The following is an 18,307-nucleotide window of genomic DNA, read 5'->3' on the forward strand; positions in this document are numbered from 1 at the left end:
TGTAAATGGATTGATAATTTTAAATTTTTTTCGTCTAATACCATAAGCAGCATGTCTTAGTCTTTTTTTATAATGAACTAACTACATAAATAAAAGGTACTTAACCATGAAAAGTCACATTTCAAACAAAACCTATTTTACAATTTCAGAAAAGCATCCCTGGGAACATTTTCGAATCCCTTTGAACGAAAGACATGGGACTGAAAAGTGGAAATAAATCCGGGATTTCTGGAAGGAATGCAAAGGCTTTACCGAATATCCTCGCAAAACAGGTTCTGTGTTTGAAGTAAGTTTGCAAGACAAAAGACAGCCAATATTCCGGATGTATAGTTTTGCGGATCAACGTGCACGGATTTCTAGACGTGGAGACTTTTAGTATGTTAATTAATTCCCTAAACACTCTGAACACATACTGAAAGCTTAGGATCTCTATGTGACCCGATCCCTTTCAGGTACTCTGTAACCCTTTTAATGACCGGACTAATTGTTAGGATTAAAGTGATTAAAATTAAATTTAATAGTAGTAATAGTAAACTTAACTACACAAAATAAAATAAATACCAAATATGTTTACTTAAAACTAGAAATGCTAGAAATGTACTTATAGTCTAAAACGATTACAGGAGTTGTACAGGGGCAACCCCAAACTAGGCAATTTACTTCTTTATTTTCGATAAATAAACTAAAAGAATATATAAATTGGAGCAGTGTTGTGGTATGTCCGATAACCGTTCCGGTTTTACTGAGAGGCGGGGACTGTGCCTAGAAGTGGGACATTAACCGCCTTTTACTAGCTGTAAAACACTGTCTATGGATACTGTTTAACTTCTAAGTAGTAAGTTGTAAGTTTCCACATAAGGCAATAATTAAAGTTGTTTGCAGGAACTTATCAACTTACTTACACATAAGTTATAGAATTATCAAAACGCTCCCAAAGTTGAGCCACACCCCGGACACTCCATACAAAAAACCTCGTTTTACACAGACACTACACATTGGCGTTACCGTACACGCGCATCTGTGTAACGTCTGACGCCATACGATTCAAGTTTAAACTATGTTTGAGGAGGGGTGAAGTAAACCTAGCTCAGACGCTGGTGGGGAGCGGAGAGTTGCCGTTCTAAACGTAGTATTATTCCTTATTCTATGGTTGAGCACTTGAGCATCGTAGCAGTATTCCCCTGTTATACTGGCAGCCCAGCAGAGTGAAATATATACGCTATTCTATACATATTTGATACCCGAATTCTCGCTGTGATAAATTATATCTCTAATGTAACACTTGACAGTTAAGTAGGTAAGTGTCCACTTTGATTAAATTAAACAGGGTCGACTAATTCGTTAATTATTTGCCACGGTCGGGCCCGACCCATATTAGGCATTCCTTTACCGAAAGCATTTACGTGTCCCTTTTAAAGAAAGTAGACACAAATGGTGTTGATGTAGAACAGGTCAAGAGCGTGTCGGAGTGGCCGAGGAGGGTTCCACAGCCTGTAACTATTGTTTCGATAAGGGCACGCACGACAAGACGGTGATGAAACACGCACATTTACCTTCAACTTTATTTTATGAGCCGATTCTAAGGCATGCTTTCGTTGCAGCCATCAAATTTCATTTATCAAATAAAATTAAAGAACATAACAATAAAGAACCATTGATGCTGATTCCTGTAAAAACCATCTAATTTTATTTTAAGTTATACTTGTCATTTTCTTATCCGCCGAAAAGGAAAGGGACGGATAATCGACAGGCATAAAATTTATGGAACACACAACTTTAGGAAGGAATTTTAAAAACCCTCCCAAATGTATATATTGGCCAATTATCCGACAGAATTAAGTTGACAGCACACATGAAACGGGTGGCATAACAGCGAAATGCCTATATAATTCGCCCGAGTTATTCATTCTTTTTAAAATTAACAGTTGTCAATCTCCTGTCCCTTTCCTTTTTGGTGAATAAGAAAATGACGGGTATAACTTAAGATAAAAATAGGAGGTGCCTGCAGGAAACGGGGCTATTATCTTTGCCTTATAGTAAAAACTACGTAACCGCCATCTATAAAAATTACATTCGGATGTGGCTCTTATTAACACAGAATCGTTTCAATCTAGATAAAAAATTATGGTCTCAATTTTGACCTGTTTTGTTAGGAATAAAAAATCACATCAGAATGTCATCATCTCCCTAGCAGTACTTATCCAGTTTTTCACAGGATCCGCTTACCTAACATGAAAATTTGACAGGTGCGGTTTTTACAGAAGCGATTGCCGGTCTGACCGCGGTCCGCGAAGGGAAAACCAGCCCAACACAAGTTAGGTCATATACCTCCTAAGGAAAAAATAACAAAATTATCAGAATGTGATTTTTCAAAAAGATGCTTACGTGGTTTTCATTATAAGGCGACGGTTATTTGGATAAAATATTCCAAACCCACGACCGCCGGTGTTTGCGATAATTGATGACCATCTAGCCACAAGCTGGGCCTCGCGTTCATTAAATATTTAAGGAGTGAAGAATTATTTATTATGTCTCCACGTGAAACCTTTTTGGCAAGAATTTTAGCTACAGATAAAGAGCAAAATATATACCTACTTTATGATAATAAATCAATAAAAATGTCAAATCAAATAATTATTGATGCAATAAACATTTAAAACAACACGTTACATAACACAAACCATTGCATTTACTGTAAATGCAACTGTATCATTCTTCTTTTCTTGTGTAGGTTGTAAGGTCAATGACCGGTTTCATCTACCTTGCTGTCAGGGTTACTTATAAAACAGCTACATACTTACTGAGGTAAACAGAGTAGTTAGATTCTACACTACATTCCAGATATGACATTCCGCCAATGAATGTCCTAACTAAACTAGGGATCACAAAGTAATTTTAAAATCGAACCAGGAACCTCCAGATCGAGAGACCAACCTGCGTGTACAGTCATGAGCAATATCATGTACCCACTTTAGAACCTTTTCGCACTAACATATTTGACATTAAATGAGACTTACGGTTCAATTTGTCAAAAGATTTAATGTGACATGGTTTCAAAATGTATACATATTACTACTAGTGACCGTACCCAACAGTGAGACATAAATATTTATTAATACATAGTTAAGGGGTCGGAATGAGGGTCAGATAATATTATGTTACTAATAAATGCTCACATTGTCGTAAGAATATGCAGTATGGAAATAGTAAAACATCCAAATGCAAATAAATAAAACATGTACCCTCTTCCATGCTGTAGTAAGCATACATAGAATTTTATATTTCCCAACATCTCTGTAATTTCGCACGATATAACGCGTACAAAGAGATATTAAATTTAAAAATGCACACCTTTTGAATTGGGTGGGTCGAGTATAGTCACTGAAACCGGTTTTATTCCAAAAAAAGGTTTACAAAACTGTGCATAGAGCATGGTACAAAGTAATTTAGCATAGAACGCCTGTGTAAAAATGAATGCAACGCAGTGAAATGTGCATAAAAGCGTAATAAAATCCACGTTGTACAAAGGCGTTCCCGTAATTGTTGAATTAATATTTTTGGGACTTATTTTTTTACATATTTCAATTTACATTTATTATTTGCCATATCATTTTATTATAAATTAATCATAAAAATATAAATATAATATCTCTCTTAGGAATTTGAATAAAAAATGGCTGTCTGCAAGTTGTCTTATTTTTACTTGTGGCTCTGCCCGTGCTCTGCCCCATTCGAGGTCTCAGGCGTGAGTTTATGTATGTATATGTATGCCTTAGTAAGTCTCTACTCATACATCAGAAGACGACTGCGCATTCACTTCACGAATACAAATTCAAAAATATTCATTAGGTAACATTATGTACATACATACATACATAAACTCACGCCTATTTCCCACCGGGGTAAGCAGAGACTATAGAATTCCATTTGCTTCGATCCTGACACACTTCTCTTGCCTCCTCCACACTCAACAATCGCTTCATACACGCACGCCGGTTCAGAGTAGATCGTATTGAACATTTTCTAAGGACATCTCCAATTTATAACATTATGTATCACTGTGAATCGTATTTTCTACATAACAAACGTCTTATCCACCTTAAACTATGCAGCTTCTCACAACCTTTAGAGCCGAGGAAAATAAACTTTAAAAAACATTTATATTTATAGCATCGGTCACCTGTTATAAAATACGATAGATAATGTTATGTAGCTCACTATTTACCTACTTAATTAAGTAAGTAGTCGTCACATGTAGTGAGCCATATATGAGCCATGTCAGGGGCTTTTGGCGACTCAATATAAACCTTGATACCAGGATAACGAAGCCGGTCACTGACCTCAAGTTGGTTATCAGGAATTATAAGCAAGATGAAACAATCTAAGTTGTTTTCTTTCCGGCTTTGGAAAGTTATTTTGAAGACTAATTAAAGAGCCACGCTCTTATCGGTGTACCATTTTCCAATCTTGTTTATCAAAGTCAATATTTTTTTATTAATTTACTTATGTAGTTATTTATAAAGTACTCATCACATACATTAAAACATTTTTACATTTAGAAGGTTACGGTATTGTGACTAATATATAAAACAATTACGGCGTACATAACATATAGTACAATTAAGGGTAAGTATTTAAAAATAACATTATTTAAAAGCAACTTTCGCAAAGGCCGGTCATAGGATGGGTGACCACAAAAAAAAAAAGTTTTCATCTCGAGCTCCTCCGTGCTTCGGAAGGCACGTTAAGCCGTTGGTCCCGGCTGCATTAGTAGTCGTTAATAACCATCAATCCGCACTGGGCCCGCGTGGTGGTTTAAGGCCCGATCTCCCTATCCATCCATAGGGAAGGCCCGTGCCCCAGCAGTGGGGACGTTAATGGGCTGGTGATGAAAATTTAAAAATAAAGTACTTACCAACAGTACCATCACTTAAATAACATAATAAGTAAATAATTTCACAAACAGAAACGATTACAAAATGCACAGGCACTTTAGACTTAAGCAAAATTAAACACAACCACTTGACTGTTTTGTTTATAGATTATTATTTCTTATCTATCAGTTTTTTACTCACGATAATAAATGATCGTAAAACTTGCAAATAATATTCTGAGGATTAAGTCTGCGATTGTTGAAGTTAAGCAACTTTCGCAAAGGCCGGTCATAGGATGGGTGACCACAAAAAAAGTTTTCATCTCGAGCTCCTCCGTGCTTCGGAAGGCACGTTAGACCGTTGGTCTCGGCTGTATTAGCAGTCGTTAATAACCATCAATCCGCACTGGGCCCGCGTGATGGTTTAAGGCCCAATCTCCCTATCCTGCCTGCCCGTGCCTCAGCAGTGGGGACGTTAATGGGCTGATGATGATGAATATTCTAAAGACAATTCGCAAGTACTCGGGCAACACTTTACCTCCTACGTACTACCCATGAGTCTGTTGTGTCGCGAAAACCAAATACTTAGTTTTACCGAACTTATATCGGTATGGTCATGGTTTAGGGGATTTCCTCCTGACTTGCCTTCGTTTGCACCAACGCACTTATTACGTGTGCGTGTTCGTGTGTCAATTTTTTAACGTCTCGCAAATTGTCTAGTACCTACCTAAGTACCTATCGGCAATACTAGGATAAAATGATAAAAATATGAAGTAACAGCCTCTGTGGTCTAGTGGTTAGAGCGTTAGGCTCACGATCTGGAGGTCCGGGTTCGATTCCCGATGGGGACATTGTCGAAATCACTTTGTGAGACTGTCCTTTGTTTGGTAAGGACTTTTCAGGCTTGAATCACCTGATTGTCCGAAAAAGTAAGATGATTCCGTGCTTCGGAGGGCACGTTAAGCCGTTGGTCCCGGCTATTAGCCGTAAAAGCACCTCCACCAACCCGCAGTGGAGCAGCGTGGTGGAGTATGCTCCATACCCCCTCCGGTTGATTGAGGGGAGGCCTGTGCCCAGCAGTGGGACGTATATAGGCAGTTTATGTGTTATGATGATAATAAGGATAAAATGTCCGTATTATGTCGTCGCATCAGGGTCTAATGAACCATACATTCAGTAGATTCGCTTCAATAGGTACCATGGCCAGTCGGCACTGCGTCTAGATGTCACATATTTTATATTCGTCAATGTACCTACTGTAACGTATGTGCGTGGTGTGTATGAATTTAGTAGAAATGTAGGGGTTTCAGAGGATTGAAAAACAAGTAAGTATAATTCAAGTTGCATTCACTGTTTAACGAGGAGAAAGGGATAAAAGAAGATAAAACTAAGGGGACAAACTTCTTCTGGAGGTCTGGCGGAGGCCATGGAGGTCCGAGCAGGAGACAAAGTTCGAATAAAGAAAATTAGTGTCCAGCCTAAATCTGTCAGCAAAAGCAACCGACGTCTTCTAAAAGAATTCAAAATAACAACAATTTAAATAGAATGACCTTCAGGCATAAACTAACCCACGGTCATAAGAGACATCACAGTACTCACATATTTTGTGGTTCACACAAAATTCTCACCTATCTTGTTTATTCAGCACCAGTTGAATCAATAGAATTAAAATATCTATTAATTAATTTTAAAGTTTACACAATCCTGTACCAACATCGCTCCCACAGACTGTATTTAGCTGTACTAAAATAAAAACATGGTCTGAAAACGATAAAAACAAACTTTTATAACAACGAGTGCTCGAAACTGGAAATTCGTGACAATTATCGAAATCATGTTAAGCGAACTCGTTATTGCTTTTAATTTATGTTTTATCATTTTTGTAAGAGGCTACTAGGAATTTGCAAAAGATATACAGGATGTAAGTGACATCGTAACGAATACTGGGAGGGATGATTTAAGTCATTATTGTGAGTTAATATCAAGTAGAATATTCTATCGCAAAAGTATAGAATTGAAAATAATTTTAAAAAACTAAAAAAACTTGCGACGGAAAATTCCACTTGATATTATTATTAACCCAGAATCATGGTCTGAAACATCTCCCTCATTATTCGTTACGATGGTACTAACACCCTGTATAGGTAATGTCAATAAAATTAACGACACTTCTGTTAGTTAGACTGCCAGACTGACTGACTTTCTGACAGATATTTTATCTTTGAAGACATTACTTGGCCGGGCAAATTAACGGGAAAAAGAATTATGTAGTTTTTCGTAACACGCAAACTCATATTGGCAGACACTTGTGTAGGAAAACCGAGCTTATCAATATCTTTCATAGAATTTGGTCTTAACACTTTCAAGGACAGAACGTTTAATGACGTTCCGATTCCAAGGTGTCATACTACCTATTAAGAACCTTGGTGTCTGTCCGTGAACGGGTTAAACATACACGGAAAAGGATAGGCGTATGGTACACCTCTGCCAACCGCTTCGGGGATACGCGCGTGATATTATGTTATGTGATGTATGGTAAGTGAATACCTAGACGTAACTCTAAGCAGGTAATGATGGGGTCGACAGTATAAACAAGGTCACCAGCAACAGGTATAGAACACACGCCACCATTGAAACAATTTAGTAAGTAATAAAATTAATTTATTTCAAAAATTATATTAACAATCTAAACCACATTATTATAATACAATATGTAATTTTCATAAAGAAAATATATAATAATATTTTAAAATTTACAGACATTATTTTACAATGGAAATTATTTATAGGTAACATTTTGTGGTCCCTAGCCAATAGAATAAATACGAGATGTAAAAACTCGATAAATTTTTGTTAGTTAAGTTTGGCACTATTATTTTGGAGCCAAAATAAAAAGAAATCTAAAAATCTGAGCATTGTTCAATTTATTATGCTAAAATATAATTTATTTTCTTAAATATGCGCATTCATACACAACGAATATTCAAAGATAAGTTATTTATAATTTTTAACATAATAGCTGTTTAATAGTTTGAATCTGAATAATTTATATTGTGAACACAATATTTTAACCTGGAATACAAAATACTAACCAAACTACATAACATCCTATACAGTTTTAATAGTTAACTGGCACAAAATTCGTATAAAAAAGAAAATAAAAATGAGAATCAATAAAATACTTGAGTACAGTTAAGAAACCTTTTCGAGGAGACTGTATTCGGAATATTCGCAAAGATATCGAATATAAGAATGGCACAGTATCGGCCACACAAACCAAAAATTGTATACAAAGAACAGATATTTTGTACCTGCAATTACACTTCAGGTACCTTAAAATATACATCATCGCGTAATGCCTCATTATTTACACATCATAATAAAATTATTATCATTTATTATGCACAATTTGTTCAACATCAGAGACTAGCCTTCGCTAAGTAAGTACTATTACGTACAAAAATTATCTAAAAATTCGTTATACAAATTAAATACTACTTTTTGAAGCAAATTCAGTCGTATTCCATTGTTAAAATAAATCTTTCGTTGAACACAAAATTATGCTACGCATCTCAAATTAATCTCTAGACACCGAGAGAGGACTGAAATTAAATATATCTACACTATACTTTCTATAAAATCGTTTTCCAAACATGGAATCACTACAATATAAAACTGTCCTGAAAAGGCGATCATGCTACTCAATAGCTTACAGTCATAACTCACTTACGTCACAGAATAATTACCTTCTTAAGTCAAACAGTGACGTAAAAATCCTCGGCCCAAAGCTATGACGTAAGTGAAGTAATAACCGTGCGAGAGAAGTAGTGCCAAAGGCTATTCAAAAGTATCTAGCTCAAAAAGAAAACAACTGAAATAGAACGACATCACGAAATAGGTGGCACATTAAAATATGTGATACTTCAATCTATTTTAGTAGTTAAAACTAAATGAATAGCTTCTAAGGGTAAAGAGGAAGATGAGAGCTTACATGGAACAAATTAAAGAGAAGTCAAACATCCTATGTGTCTACACTCAGCGGGATCCCCTGTCTGGGAGACATAAGAGTGATGCAGAGAATTAGATCTGAATTTGTTCTACTGAATTATCCTGAAAACAGAATTTGTTCCGTTAAAAAAACGGAAATACAAAGTTTTCTAACCGACCTCCAGCCAGCGGGATATTTCCCAAAGGTAAGTCTGATGAAGTATAAATTGGTATTAACTTTTAGATCTGTATTTATTCTGTTCAACAAAACTGTTCAAAAAAAATAGTTCTGACATCCTTACTTCAGCTACAATCAAGCTGCAATGAAACCTCCAGTCTGGGTCAGTCGACTGGAGGTTTCATTGCAGCTTGAACTATTTTTTTTGTTTTGTTGAACAGAATAAATACAGATCTAAAAGTTAATACCAATTTATACTTCATCAGACTTAACTTTGGGAAATATCCCGCTGGCTGGAGGTCGGTTAGAAAACTTTGTATTTCCGTTTTTTTAACGGAACAAATTCTGTTTTCAGCATAATTCAGTAGAACAAATTCAGATCTAATTCTCTGCATCACTCTTATGTCTCCCAGACAGGGGATCCCGCTGAGTGTAGACACATAAACATCCTGTCTAGTAAAGAAGTCAAAAACTATACTTTCGATAGAGATAAATGGATAATACTACGACAAACATGGCTCTTGAGTAAAAGAAGTCTGTTGGAACATAAAAAAATTACGTGATGTCGTCATTTTGTCAAACATGGTGTAAGTTTTTAAAACAGCCTTTCTCTAGTCTCTAATAAGTTCCCAATCTGGACGGATATTATTTATCACTTGTGTCTCTTCCCTGCAACCAGGCAATGGGTAAAACGGTATGAATAGATAGAAGTCTTTATATCACGTTGCACATAAAACACTTGACAAAATAGTTAACACTTGTGACTATAGTTCGGTGGTAGTTTCCACTGGCGATTGGTCGTAACTGAAACCTGTGAAATTTCTCTTGCCAAATGTCACGTTTTCGTTATCCGATGCCCTAAAAGAAAAAAACATCGGTTTAAAATGTGGCCCTGCAAATACGAACGACATAAACTGATGTCCACTACAAACTAGAACAGTGTTTATTAAAAAAAATGCTATTTTTAAAGAAAGAAAGAAAACATATATAATTTTGCCAAAAACGCAAAACAATTAATATCATTTTTAAATTAAACAATATGATTCTTTAGAAATGTTTTTACTTTTTTATTTCTTTAATTCAAATTTCAATCCAGTCTACATATTTTTGACTGAATTACTTGGACTGATTTACAAAACCCATTTTCTTTCAGTTTCGTTTTGTTTGAAAAAACAAGAACAATTTTTCGTTAATCAAGTGTTAGTTATAACTAAGGAACCTTTTATTTACTCACCTTTGTAATCCAGGTATCTCATCATACGCCATAATAGGCTGAGTGGCTTTCTTCTTATGATTATTTCCACCGTTTATTTTCCTTCCAAGCGTGGTGGCTATACCCCCGACTGTATTATTGTTTACTCTAGGTAAGGTGCCTAGAGCGTTGTTCAATGCGTGGTTATTTGGCACTCGTCTGTTGAGTGTCTGTGTATTGCGAGTAACGGATGCATTGTTAGCGATAGTGTCGAACAGCTGGCTATTGTTGAGTGTGCCACCGTTTTCGTTCACGCTTGACGCTCGGGCTGTTGTAGCTGTCTCGGATAATGTAGGACTGCGTTCGCCTGAAATAAGTGGTTTGTCATGTTAGGAACAATAATCTTTAGTTCTCACTCGAGCCGTGGTTGGAAGAAAGCTTGACTCTGATTGTGAGATCTTAGGTTTAATTCTAGCATGGGCCTAAACCAACGATTTTCGAAATTATTTTCTAAACCCCATAAAATTAAATGATTATCACGTACTCAGCGGTGAAGGAAAACATCGTCAGAAAATCTACATATCCGATACTTCGGAGATAGGTGACCTAAACTGTAACCGGGCTGATTTTCCTTTCTGGTCATCCATCTGACCATCCAGGTCAGACAGGCAATCCCTTCTTTAAAAAAACAGACGCGTCAATTCTTCCGGTTAGGTAAATAAACCTTGTGAAGAACGGGATAACGCTAGGAAGGTGATGACTCACACCTCACAAACCCATATCTACAATTCCTAAGTAACATTAAAATGACAAATTAATTAGTAAGGTAAGTAGTTGACATCATAATTTATAAAGACCTTCGATAAAGTAACTTATCGTGATAGACAAAAAGCTAACTTACCATTATCCTTAGACAAATATTGCACGCTATGAATGTTGAATGCGTGGTTATTTGGACTGAAATCTAGCTGTAAGTCTGCATCTTCCACTGCCATGTTTAGAACCTGAAATCAATAACGAAATGCAGTAAACCAAATAACAATAAAAATAATATATGACTGTAAAACCATACAAAAGGTTAGCTTATAATATTCTACTCAATACAATCAAGCCCTAATTTCGTTTCACCATGCATTATGCATAAAATTATGATGTAACAGCCCCACCAACCTGTAGTGGAGTAGCGTGGTGGAGTATTGTCCATGCCCCCTCCCGTTGTTGAGGGTAGGCCTGTGCCCAGGATTGGGAGGTGTATACGCTGTTTATATTATACTTTACACATAGATTTCCGACTACAAGTTTTGCTTAATAAAATTACGTGTCAGACAGTTAAAATAGAACCGAAAAATAACAAACTCGTCAAAAATGTTCCGAGTAATAACCACCACTAACAAGTAACTAACACGTGATAGTAAGTAAATAATTAATTACATGGAAATAAATCTGCCTTTACATAGTTTTTGCGTTTAAGTTTTGAATTTAGAAAAAGAAAAGAATATTCGAACGATGAAGCGATTATTTGATTTATTGCGGTATTGTTTTCGTGAACTAGTTATGCAGTTGATATTGTTGATCGAAGAATATAACAGATAATAATTACCTGTGTCTCATATCTGGGAGCAGGTTCATCTTCACTCGACTCATATCCTGAAGGCGGTCGTGGTGGTGGCATGCTCATACTGAGAGTTCCATATTGTTGCACAGCTTGTTCTTTATGCCTTTTGTATCTGGAATTTCAATATTAAAATATGTTTTATAAATAGTGAGTTTATTTATAGTGAATAAAGAAGGGAGTACCTACTCGTTATTTTGTACGAGATCAAGTTGGAAAGAAGACACACCCACTTTTTTGGTAAAATTGAAGTGTTCCTATTTATTAGTATTTTTTTAACTCTTATAAGAGAAAAACAAAACAAACTAAAAAAAAAACAAGTAAATAATAATTAAAATAAACTATTATATTATTTTTTAATTCAAAAACTTGTTGTGGCAATGTTTTCAAATTCCTGTTCCTGTGACCTCTGACTAATTTTAGACAATGACAATTACTACAAAAACAGTTAGGTAAGTGCCAATCATTAACACTTAGTTTAAGAAACTAACCTGTTCCAAGAAGCGCAGATATAAATAGTTGCAGCGCTTGCAGCAACTAACACTAATGCTGCCAAGGCGAGCAAAGCTGCTGGAAGGGCTGTGGCAAGAGGGGCAACAGCAACCGCTGGTCTTCTTGGCGTTTCTACAGGAATCAACGGAGCTCTCACTTCGCTTACTGCAGATTGAAGTCTAGCTGCTACAGCTTTTCGTATGCCACTGTCGATAGCCCTGTGAAGAGTAAGAGATAGTCCGTCAAAAAAATATCGGAAAATGAGATAAGTTACTTTTGAATTTAATTTACTTCCTAAATATTAAAATAGGAAATATACAGGTTTGGTACATAAAAATGGCTTGAAGTACAGGCGACAATGCACTTACTTTTTGACCGGTTGCGAGTCTCTTGTCAAAATCTTTCCCGAGTTCGGATCAACGAGGTATAACCACACATCAGTTCCTTTAGTATCACTCTCTAGCGTTCCATTCTCTCCCAAGAAATGTCTTGCCGTTAGTTTTTCCAATCCTGCTACAAAACCAGTCTTCTCTTCAACGGCCGAAAGAAGACTACGGGATCGTCGGCGCATGGCGTCTGCGTTTAAGTCTGCTACTTCTACCACCAATTGATTATCCTTGCTTAAAAGATTTATCTGAAATCGAACAACCATTTAATTATCACCTCTGTTTATCTCTTAAAAAGTTCCGAGGGTACTAGAAGTAAGTAACTAAACCACGCAACACGCGCGTCGTATTCTTGTAAAATGAGTTAAATAAAAAGTGGAACCCAATGGCAATAAGGAATTGATACGTATCATTACGCTCATGAGTCATGAATAATTACTTACTAATAACATGATTACCATAAATTAAATAATTTACTTGAAATAAAGTCTACAGGCAAAACTATGTACATACCCAAGAATTGTCTCATTGGTGCTGAGTAAGAATTTACTTACCTACTTAACTAAAATGGAGTGTAAATTAAGTTCTACGTAAACAACAAATACACTTACGACAACAGAAACTCTAGCAATATTATAGTCTTGTGGGGAATTCGGATTGTCTCGAGCTGTCACACTAAATTTGAAAGGCAGGAGGTCTTGAGGAACATTCTCGAAAGTTTTAGTGTTACTGATGACACCTGTATCAGCATCTAGACTAAAGTAATCTTCTGCAGCTTTCGTCCAAGAGTTCTTGTGATATTCCAATTTGCCGTAGTCACCACTGTCTTTGTCTTTTGCCTACAAAATGAATTAATTAAATGCAAAAGTAAAAAGAAATAATTATAATATTTCATCGAAAATGTAATGCTGTATCCCAAAAATCAATGATAATAAAATACAACCGTTTTGAACTAAGTAACTTTTGTTTGGAGAAACATCTGATTGATTTATAAATATATAAGACTCAAAAGCCCCAGGAATGCGTGTATTAGATATCTTAGACTGTTTCCAAATCAAACTCACCTTGACTTGCAAAACATTTGTTCCCAGCAACATATCTTTCGTAACAATCGCATAGTACTTTCCTTTTGCTCCAGCGATCGTCGACTGCTCGGGGAATACAAACACTGGGGCATTATCATTGGCATCTGTTACGTGAACTTTTATAACGGCTTTACTGCTTTCAGGGTTGATCAGTCCTTGTATTGATTCTAACTGAACTTCTAGTGAGTATTCAGAAAGGGTTTCATAATCTAAAGAACTGGTGTTGAGGTAAATCGCGCAGTCTCGGTCATCTGTCAGTTTAACATAGAAGACACCTGAAAATTTAAAAGATATTAAGAATACACAAATAATAAATTTTGTTTATAGTAATTTAAGGATATCTGTAATATCAAAAACATATCTGTTTTACCACTTAAATAACCATCACGAGACTTATAAATTATACACTCTGATATACCTTTTTGTGATGAGTCAGTCAGTTTACATTTCAAAGGAGTATCTGGCGAATGTTCCCTCTTGTTCAAAAGAGGCAGTACCCTCACTAATGTACCATTTGGTGAATTTTCTGCTACATGTTCCGTGTAGACTGTATCGGCAAAGCCAAGTCCAACCTGTTAAAGTAAAATAGATAAACTTTGATAGAAATAGAAGTTCCAATAGTTTCATATGTACTTGATGTATGGTATCTACTTACATCTGGTGGAACGGTAGCAGAATGGCTGACATAAACTGTTAGGCTGGAAACTGAAGACATTATCGGGTCGCCTTGATCGTAAGCTTGAACATCCACCTTGAAAAAAGTAAGACATGGACGTTAAGTTTTAGTAAGGGTAGTTAAACTATGGTAGAAAATACCAAGCACGATGCAATGTAGGACTGTCGGATTTGTGAACGAAATCTGAGATCTTTACAGAACGAAAAATGTATAAATAAGCTAGTTCTTACCGTATATTCACTATCAGTTTCTTTCCTCAAATCATCTCTGACTCTTACAGCTCCCGTGTCAGGTTCTATATGGAAGTACTTTGACGCTTTCCCTCTTCCAACCAACTTGTACCTTACTCTGTTATTAGGAGCAGTAGCGTCTGAATCGACAGCTGTTACTGTTTCAACTAAAGTGCCAATTGATGAAGAACCTTCAATTGTAACAGGTCGAACAACGGAGGTGAATATTGGTGCGTTATCATTTTTGTCCTTGAAAAAACGTAATAGAATATCAAGGTTGTGAACGGATAATATTTGTGATTATTACTAAGTTATGCAATACTTTTACAGATGCATGTAAGCATGATTTGGGCATCGACATTGGTAGAAAAGGAAACTAGAAGGACTAATAAAAAATAAATAATGTTTATACTTACATCTACAAGAACTTCAACTGTAGTAGTGGAACCAGGTTTTTCTTCACCATTTTCTTCTGTGCCTACAGTAAGTTCGTGTCTTGCAGTCATCTCCCTGTCTAAAGGTTTTAGTGTCCTAATCATACCAGTCTTGCGATCGATTGAAAATAATTCTGTATCTCCCATCAATATAGTGTAGGTGATTTCTGGGACTGTATCTGGATCATCAGCCTGAAATAAATTAAATTCTGTCTAATGTGAAATTCTTTGATATTCTGCTGACTATGGAAACCTGACATTTTGATTTTCTGTTTATCCTGAGATGTCATTGTCTTAAACCTGGTTCTTGATGCTGAAATAATAAACTTAATACTTACATGAACTTTAGCAACAGGATAATTAGGCATGTTTTCTGGTACATGTACGGAGTATAACGTCTGAGGAAAGACTGGAGGCTCATCGGGAATATCTTGGACTTGTACCGTGACTGATGCTGTACCCAATCTCTTGTCTATCGCGCCGTCAGTTGCTGTTACTACAAAGGCATATTCCTGGAAGGTAAAATGTAAAATCGACATTATTGTTACAGTTGGTACAATTTGCTTTGTTTACTGTGTACTACACTGCAGAATATACAATGTACCTGTATATACGAATGTAACGATGTCTTGATTTATTAAAATTATGTATAATATTATTTACTTAACAACAGCGTAAGTATTTATATTTTGAAATTTAAAATCATCTAGAAATGAACTGTAACATTTTTATATTTTTAGGATAACTAATTACATCTTTATGTGTATCTGTTAATAAGATCTTAGTTATTTGGATATTTACATATGCATTATAAAATAAATTACCGCTCACCTTAGTTTGCTCATAGTCAAGTTTCGTATTCGTACTGATCATACCAGTTCCGTTATCAATCACGAAAGGAAGATGATTTGGTATGCTGTAGCTGACCATAGCATTGACTCCTTCATCTGCGTCCGAAGCATGAACATAGCCAACGACTTCACCTGCTTTACCTAAAATATTAAAGATATATTATAGTCGTATATAATCTTAAATAAACTCGAAGGGCTCGTAAGTATCGTTAACATAGAAATTGCTGTTTTTTAAATAATGAGGCCAGTATTACACAGACCCGGTACCTCGTTCTCCAGTGCGATGCTGCATTTATGCATGGACAACATTTACTCGATTTTGTAAAAAACTAGATACCTATATAATTTAATGACTCATTTATCGCTTTAAGTTATAATTATTTTACCTTCATCCACGTGGAACAGATACGAATCTTCATCAAATTTAGGGTTGTTATCATTTATATCCGTGACTTTAATGTTGACAGTTGCTGTACTGGAAAGTTTACCCGGATCCTCGGCTCTCACCATCTGTGTATATGTTAATATAAAATGTTAGAGTTACAAATTAATTCAAACTTTAATCCCAACAAAGTTGGTTTACATAGTATATGATTTATTTGACTCCTATTCGACTTTGATGTTATATTTGTTGCATTATCATTACCATTATCATAGTCTGGTATTAAATTTGGTTGTAACTTACCAATTGATACCGCGTAAGAACTTCTCTATCCAATCTTCTGATGACAGTAATGATTCCTGTGGTAGAGCCGATTCCGAACTGACGTAGATCATTACCAGATACAATGGAGTATGTTACCGGTTCATTTTCTGGATCTTTAGCCTGCAAATTTAATATTCAAATTATGATAGAACATCTAATTTCAGCCCAATAGCTGAAATTCAGGGTTTTGTTAATTATAGTTAAAACGGAATAATATTGTGTAATTAAAAACTTAAATACGTTTATAGCTATTGGGATCTCCTACGCGCTTTAAAGTTTGTTGTTGAAATATTTATCTAATCATTAATAAGACTACAATAATAGTTACTTACTGTGACGGTCGTAACCGTAGAATTAATAGCGGCCCCTTCGGACACAGGCGCGAAGTAGTCTCTAGATGAAAATTGAGGAGGCCGTGTATTAGGTCCGGGTGCCACACTCAGTTCCACGATACCCTGGGAACTCAGCCCTTTCATATCCATAGCTTTTACTGTAATGCTGTACTGCTCTCCTGCTTGCAGACGACCAGTGCTCGCTTAAATTGGCAAAGAAAAATAATTATTAGCGCATGAGATACACTCGAATATCTTTCTAAAAACAAGTTCATTTATTTCTGCTTTGCAAAATATGCCTTGCAACAATTTTTAACAAGTCCAATACGTTATCTAGTGCCAATACAAAAATAAACACAGTGACCGCACACACAAAAACTAAAGTAATTTTGTTAAAGCAAAGTGCAACAATCACAAACTACATAAGACACACAATTGCAAAACTACTCAACACATTACTTTTATCTAATTAATAAAACACACACGGTAAAATCTTTTTTATACGTACGGGGGATAAAACTATTTTGATAGCAACTATGGTTATTAGAAAAGTGCAACTTACATATAACTCCAGTGTTAGGATCAATAGTGAATTTGTTGCCACCGTTGTTAGATACGTGATAAATGCTGTACGTTATACGTGCGTTCTCACCCTCATCGATGTCTGTTGCGTCCACCTGAAAACGTTAACGCTTTACATTAGCAAACAAATTGATCCGAATCTTACCAAACCACTATTGCCTTTAACGCCCGTTTACTTGTACCAAGTAAACTGGCGAGACGAGTTAAGTAGTATTAAAAGACGTTAAAATATTTTTTCAACTCATGGCTTTTCTACTCGTGTGAAAATGGCATAAGTAGGTACCTAATAGTTTTAAAAAAAAAAACCTTTCAACATATACACGTTTATACGTAACGTGTTACATTTTAATGTAGTTATCATGGATAAACTCGTTGAAGGTCAGTGTAATATTTTTGAATCTACGTCATTTCGCAAGGTTATGGCTGAGGAGAAGAAATGTCAAGAAACTCTAACAGCAACAGATCTTTACTACATCTATACGAATGAGTACCTTATAAACAGGTGAAGGCTCCAAATTTGCAGGTACATTAATAGGTTGGGTCTTCGGAATTGTTGGCGCGTTGTCGTTGACGTCTAGAAGTTTTACCGCTAGCGATAGTGGCGCAGACGCCGCTCCACCGTTTACTTCTCGAGCCACCACCTGAAAGTGGTAAAACATAATGAGATTATAAAAGTTCCAAATTGTATAAA

General features: G+C 35.8%; 1 protein-coding gene across 2 annotated transcripts in view; it reads right to left on the reverse strand.

Moving 5' to 3' along the window:
* Positions 1 to 7,576: 7,576 nt before the first annotated feature.
* Positions 7,577 to 18,307, reverse strand: part of LOC126370195 (cadherin-99C) — a 109,680-nt gene continuing 98,949 nt past the window's right edge. Inside the window, exons 13-31 of one of the 2 annotated variants that reach the window (XM_050014958.1) lie at positions 18,108 to 18,257; positions 17,687 to 17,711; positions 17,035 to 17,237; positions 16,682 to 16,822; positions 16,383 to 16,506; positions 15,977 to 16,137; positions 15,484 to 15,657; positions 15,128 to 15,337; positions 14,712 to 14,960; positions 14,461 to 14,556; positions 14,224 to 14,377; positions 13,785 to 14,080; positions 13,332 to 13,559; positions 12,703 to 12,968; positions 12,334 to 12,552; positions 11,831 to 11,957; positions 11,132 to 11,234; positions 10,273 to 10,597; positions 7,577 to 9,896 (exon numbers count right to left, since the gene is read on the reverse strand). In XM_050014958.1, the coding sequence (XP_049870915.1) occupies positions 9,803 to 9,896; positions 10,273 to 10,597; positions 11,132 to 11,234; positions 11,831 to 11,957; positions 12,334 to 12,552; positions 12,703 to 12,968; positions 13,332 to 13,559; positions 13,785 to 14,080; positions 14,224 to 14,377; positions 14,461 to 14,556; positions 14,712 to 14,960; positions 15,128 to 15,337; positions 15,484 to 15,657; positions 15,977 to 16,137; positions 16,383 to 16,506; positions 16,682 to 16,822; positions 17,035 to 17,237; positions 17,687 to 17,711; positions 18,108 to 18,257 (3,345 nt within the window). In that variant the 3' untranslated portion in view covers positions 7,577 to 9,802. Of the gene's footprint in view, positions 9,897 to 10,272; positions 10,598 to 11,131; positions 11,235 to 11,830; positions 11,958 to 12,333; positions 12,553 to 12,702; positions 12,969 to 13,331; positions 13,560 to 13,784; positions 14,081 to 14,223; positions 14,378 to 14,460; positions 14,557 to 14,711; positions 14,961 to 15,127; positions 15,338 to 15,483; positions 15,658 to 15,976; positions 16,138 to 16,382; positions 16,507 to 16,681; positions 16,823 to 17,034; positions 17,238 to 17,596; positions 17,712 to 18,107; positions 18,258 to 18,307 lie in introns of both variants that reach the window. The other variant, XM_050014957.1, reaches the window with a different exon arrangement.

Source organism: Pectinophora gossypiella, chromosome 10 (assembly GCF_024362695.1).
Source record: "Pectinophora gossypiella chromosome 10, ilPecGoss1.1, whole genome shotgun sequence".
NCBI lineage: Eukaryota > Metazoa > Arthropoda > Insecta > Lepidoptera > Gelechiidae > Pectinophora > Pectinophora gossypiella.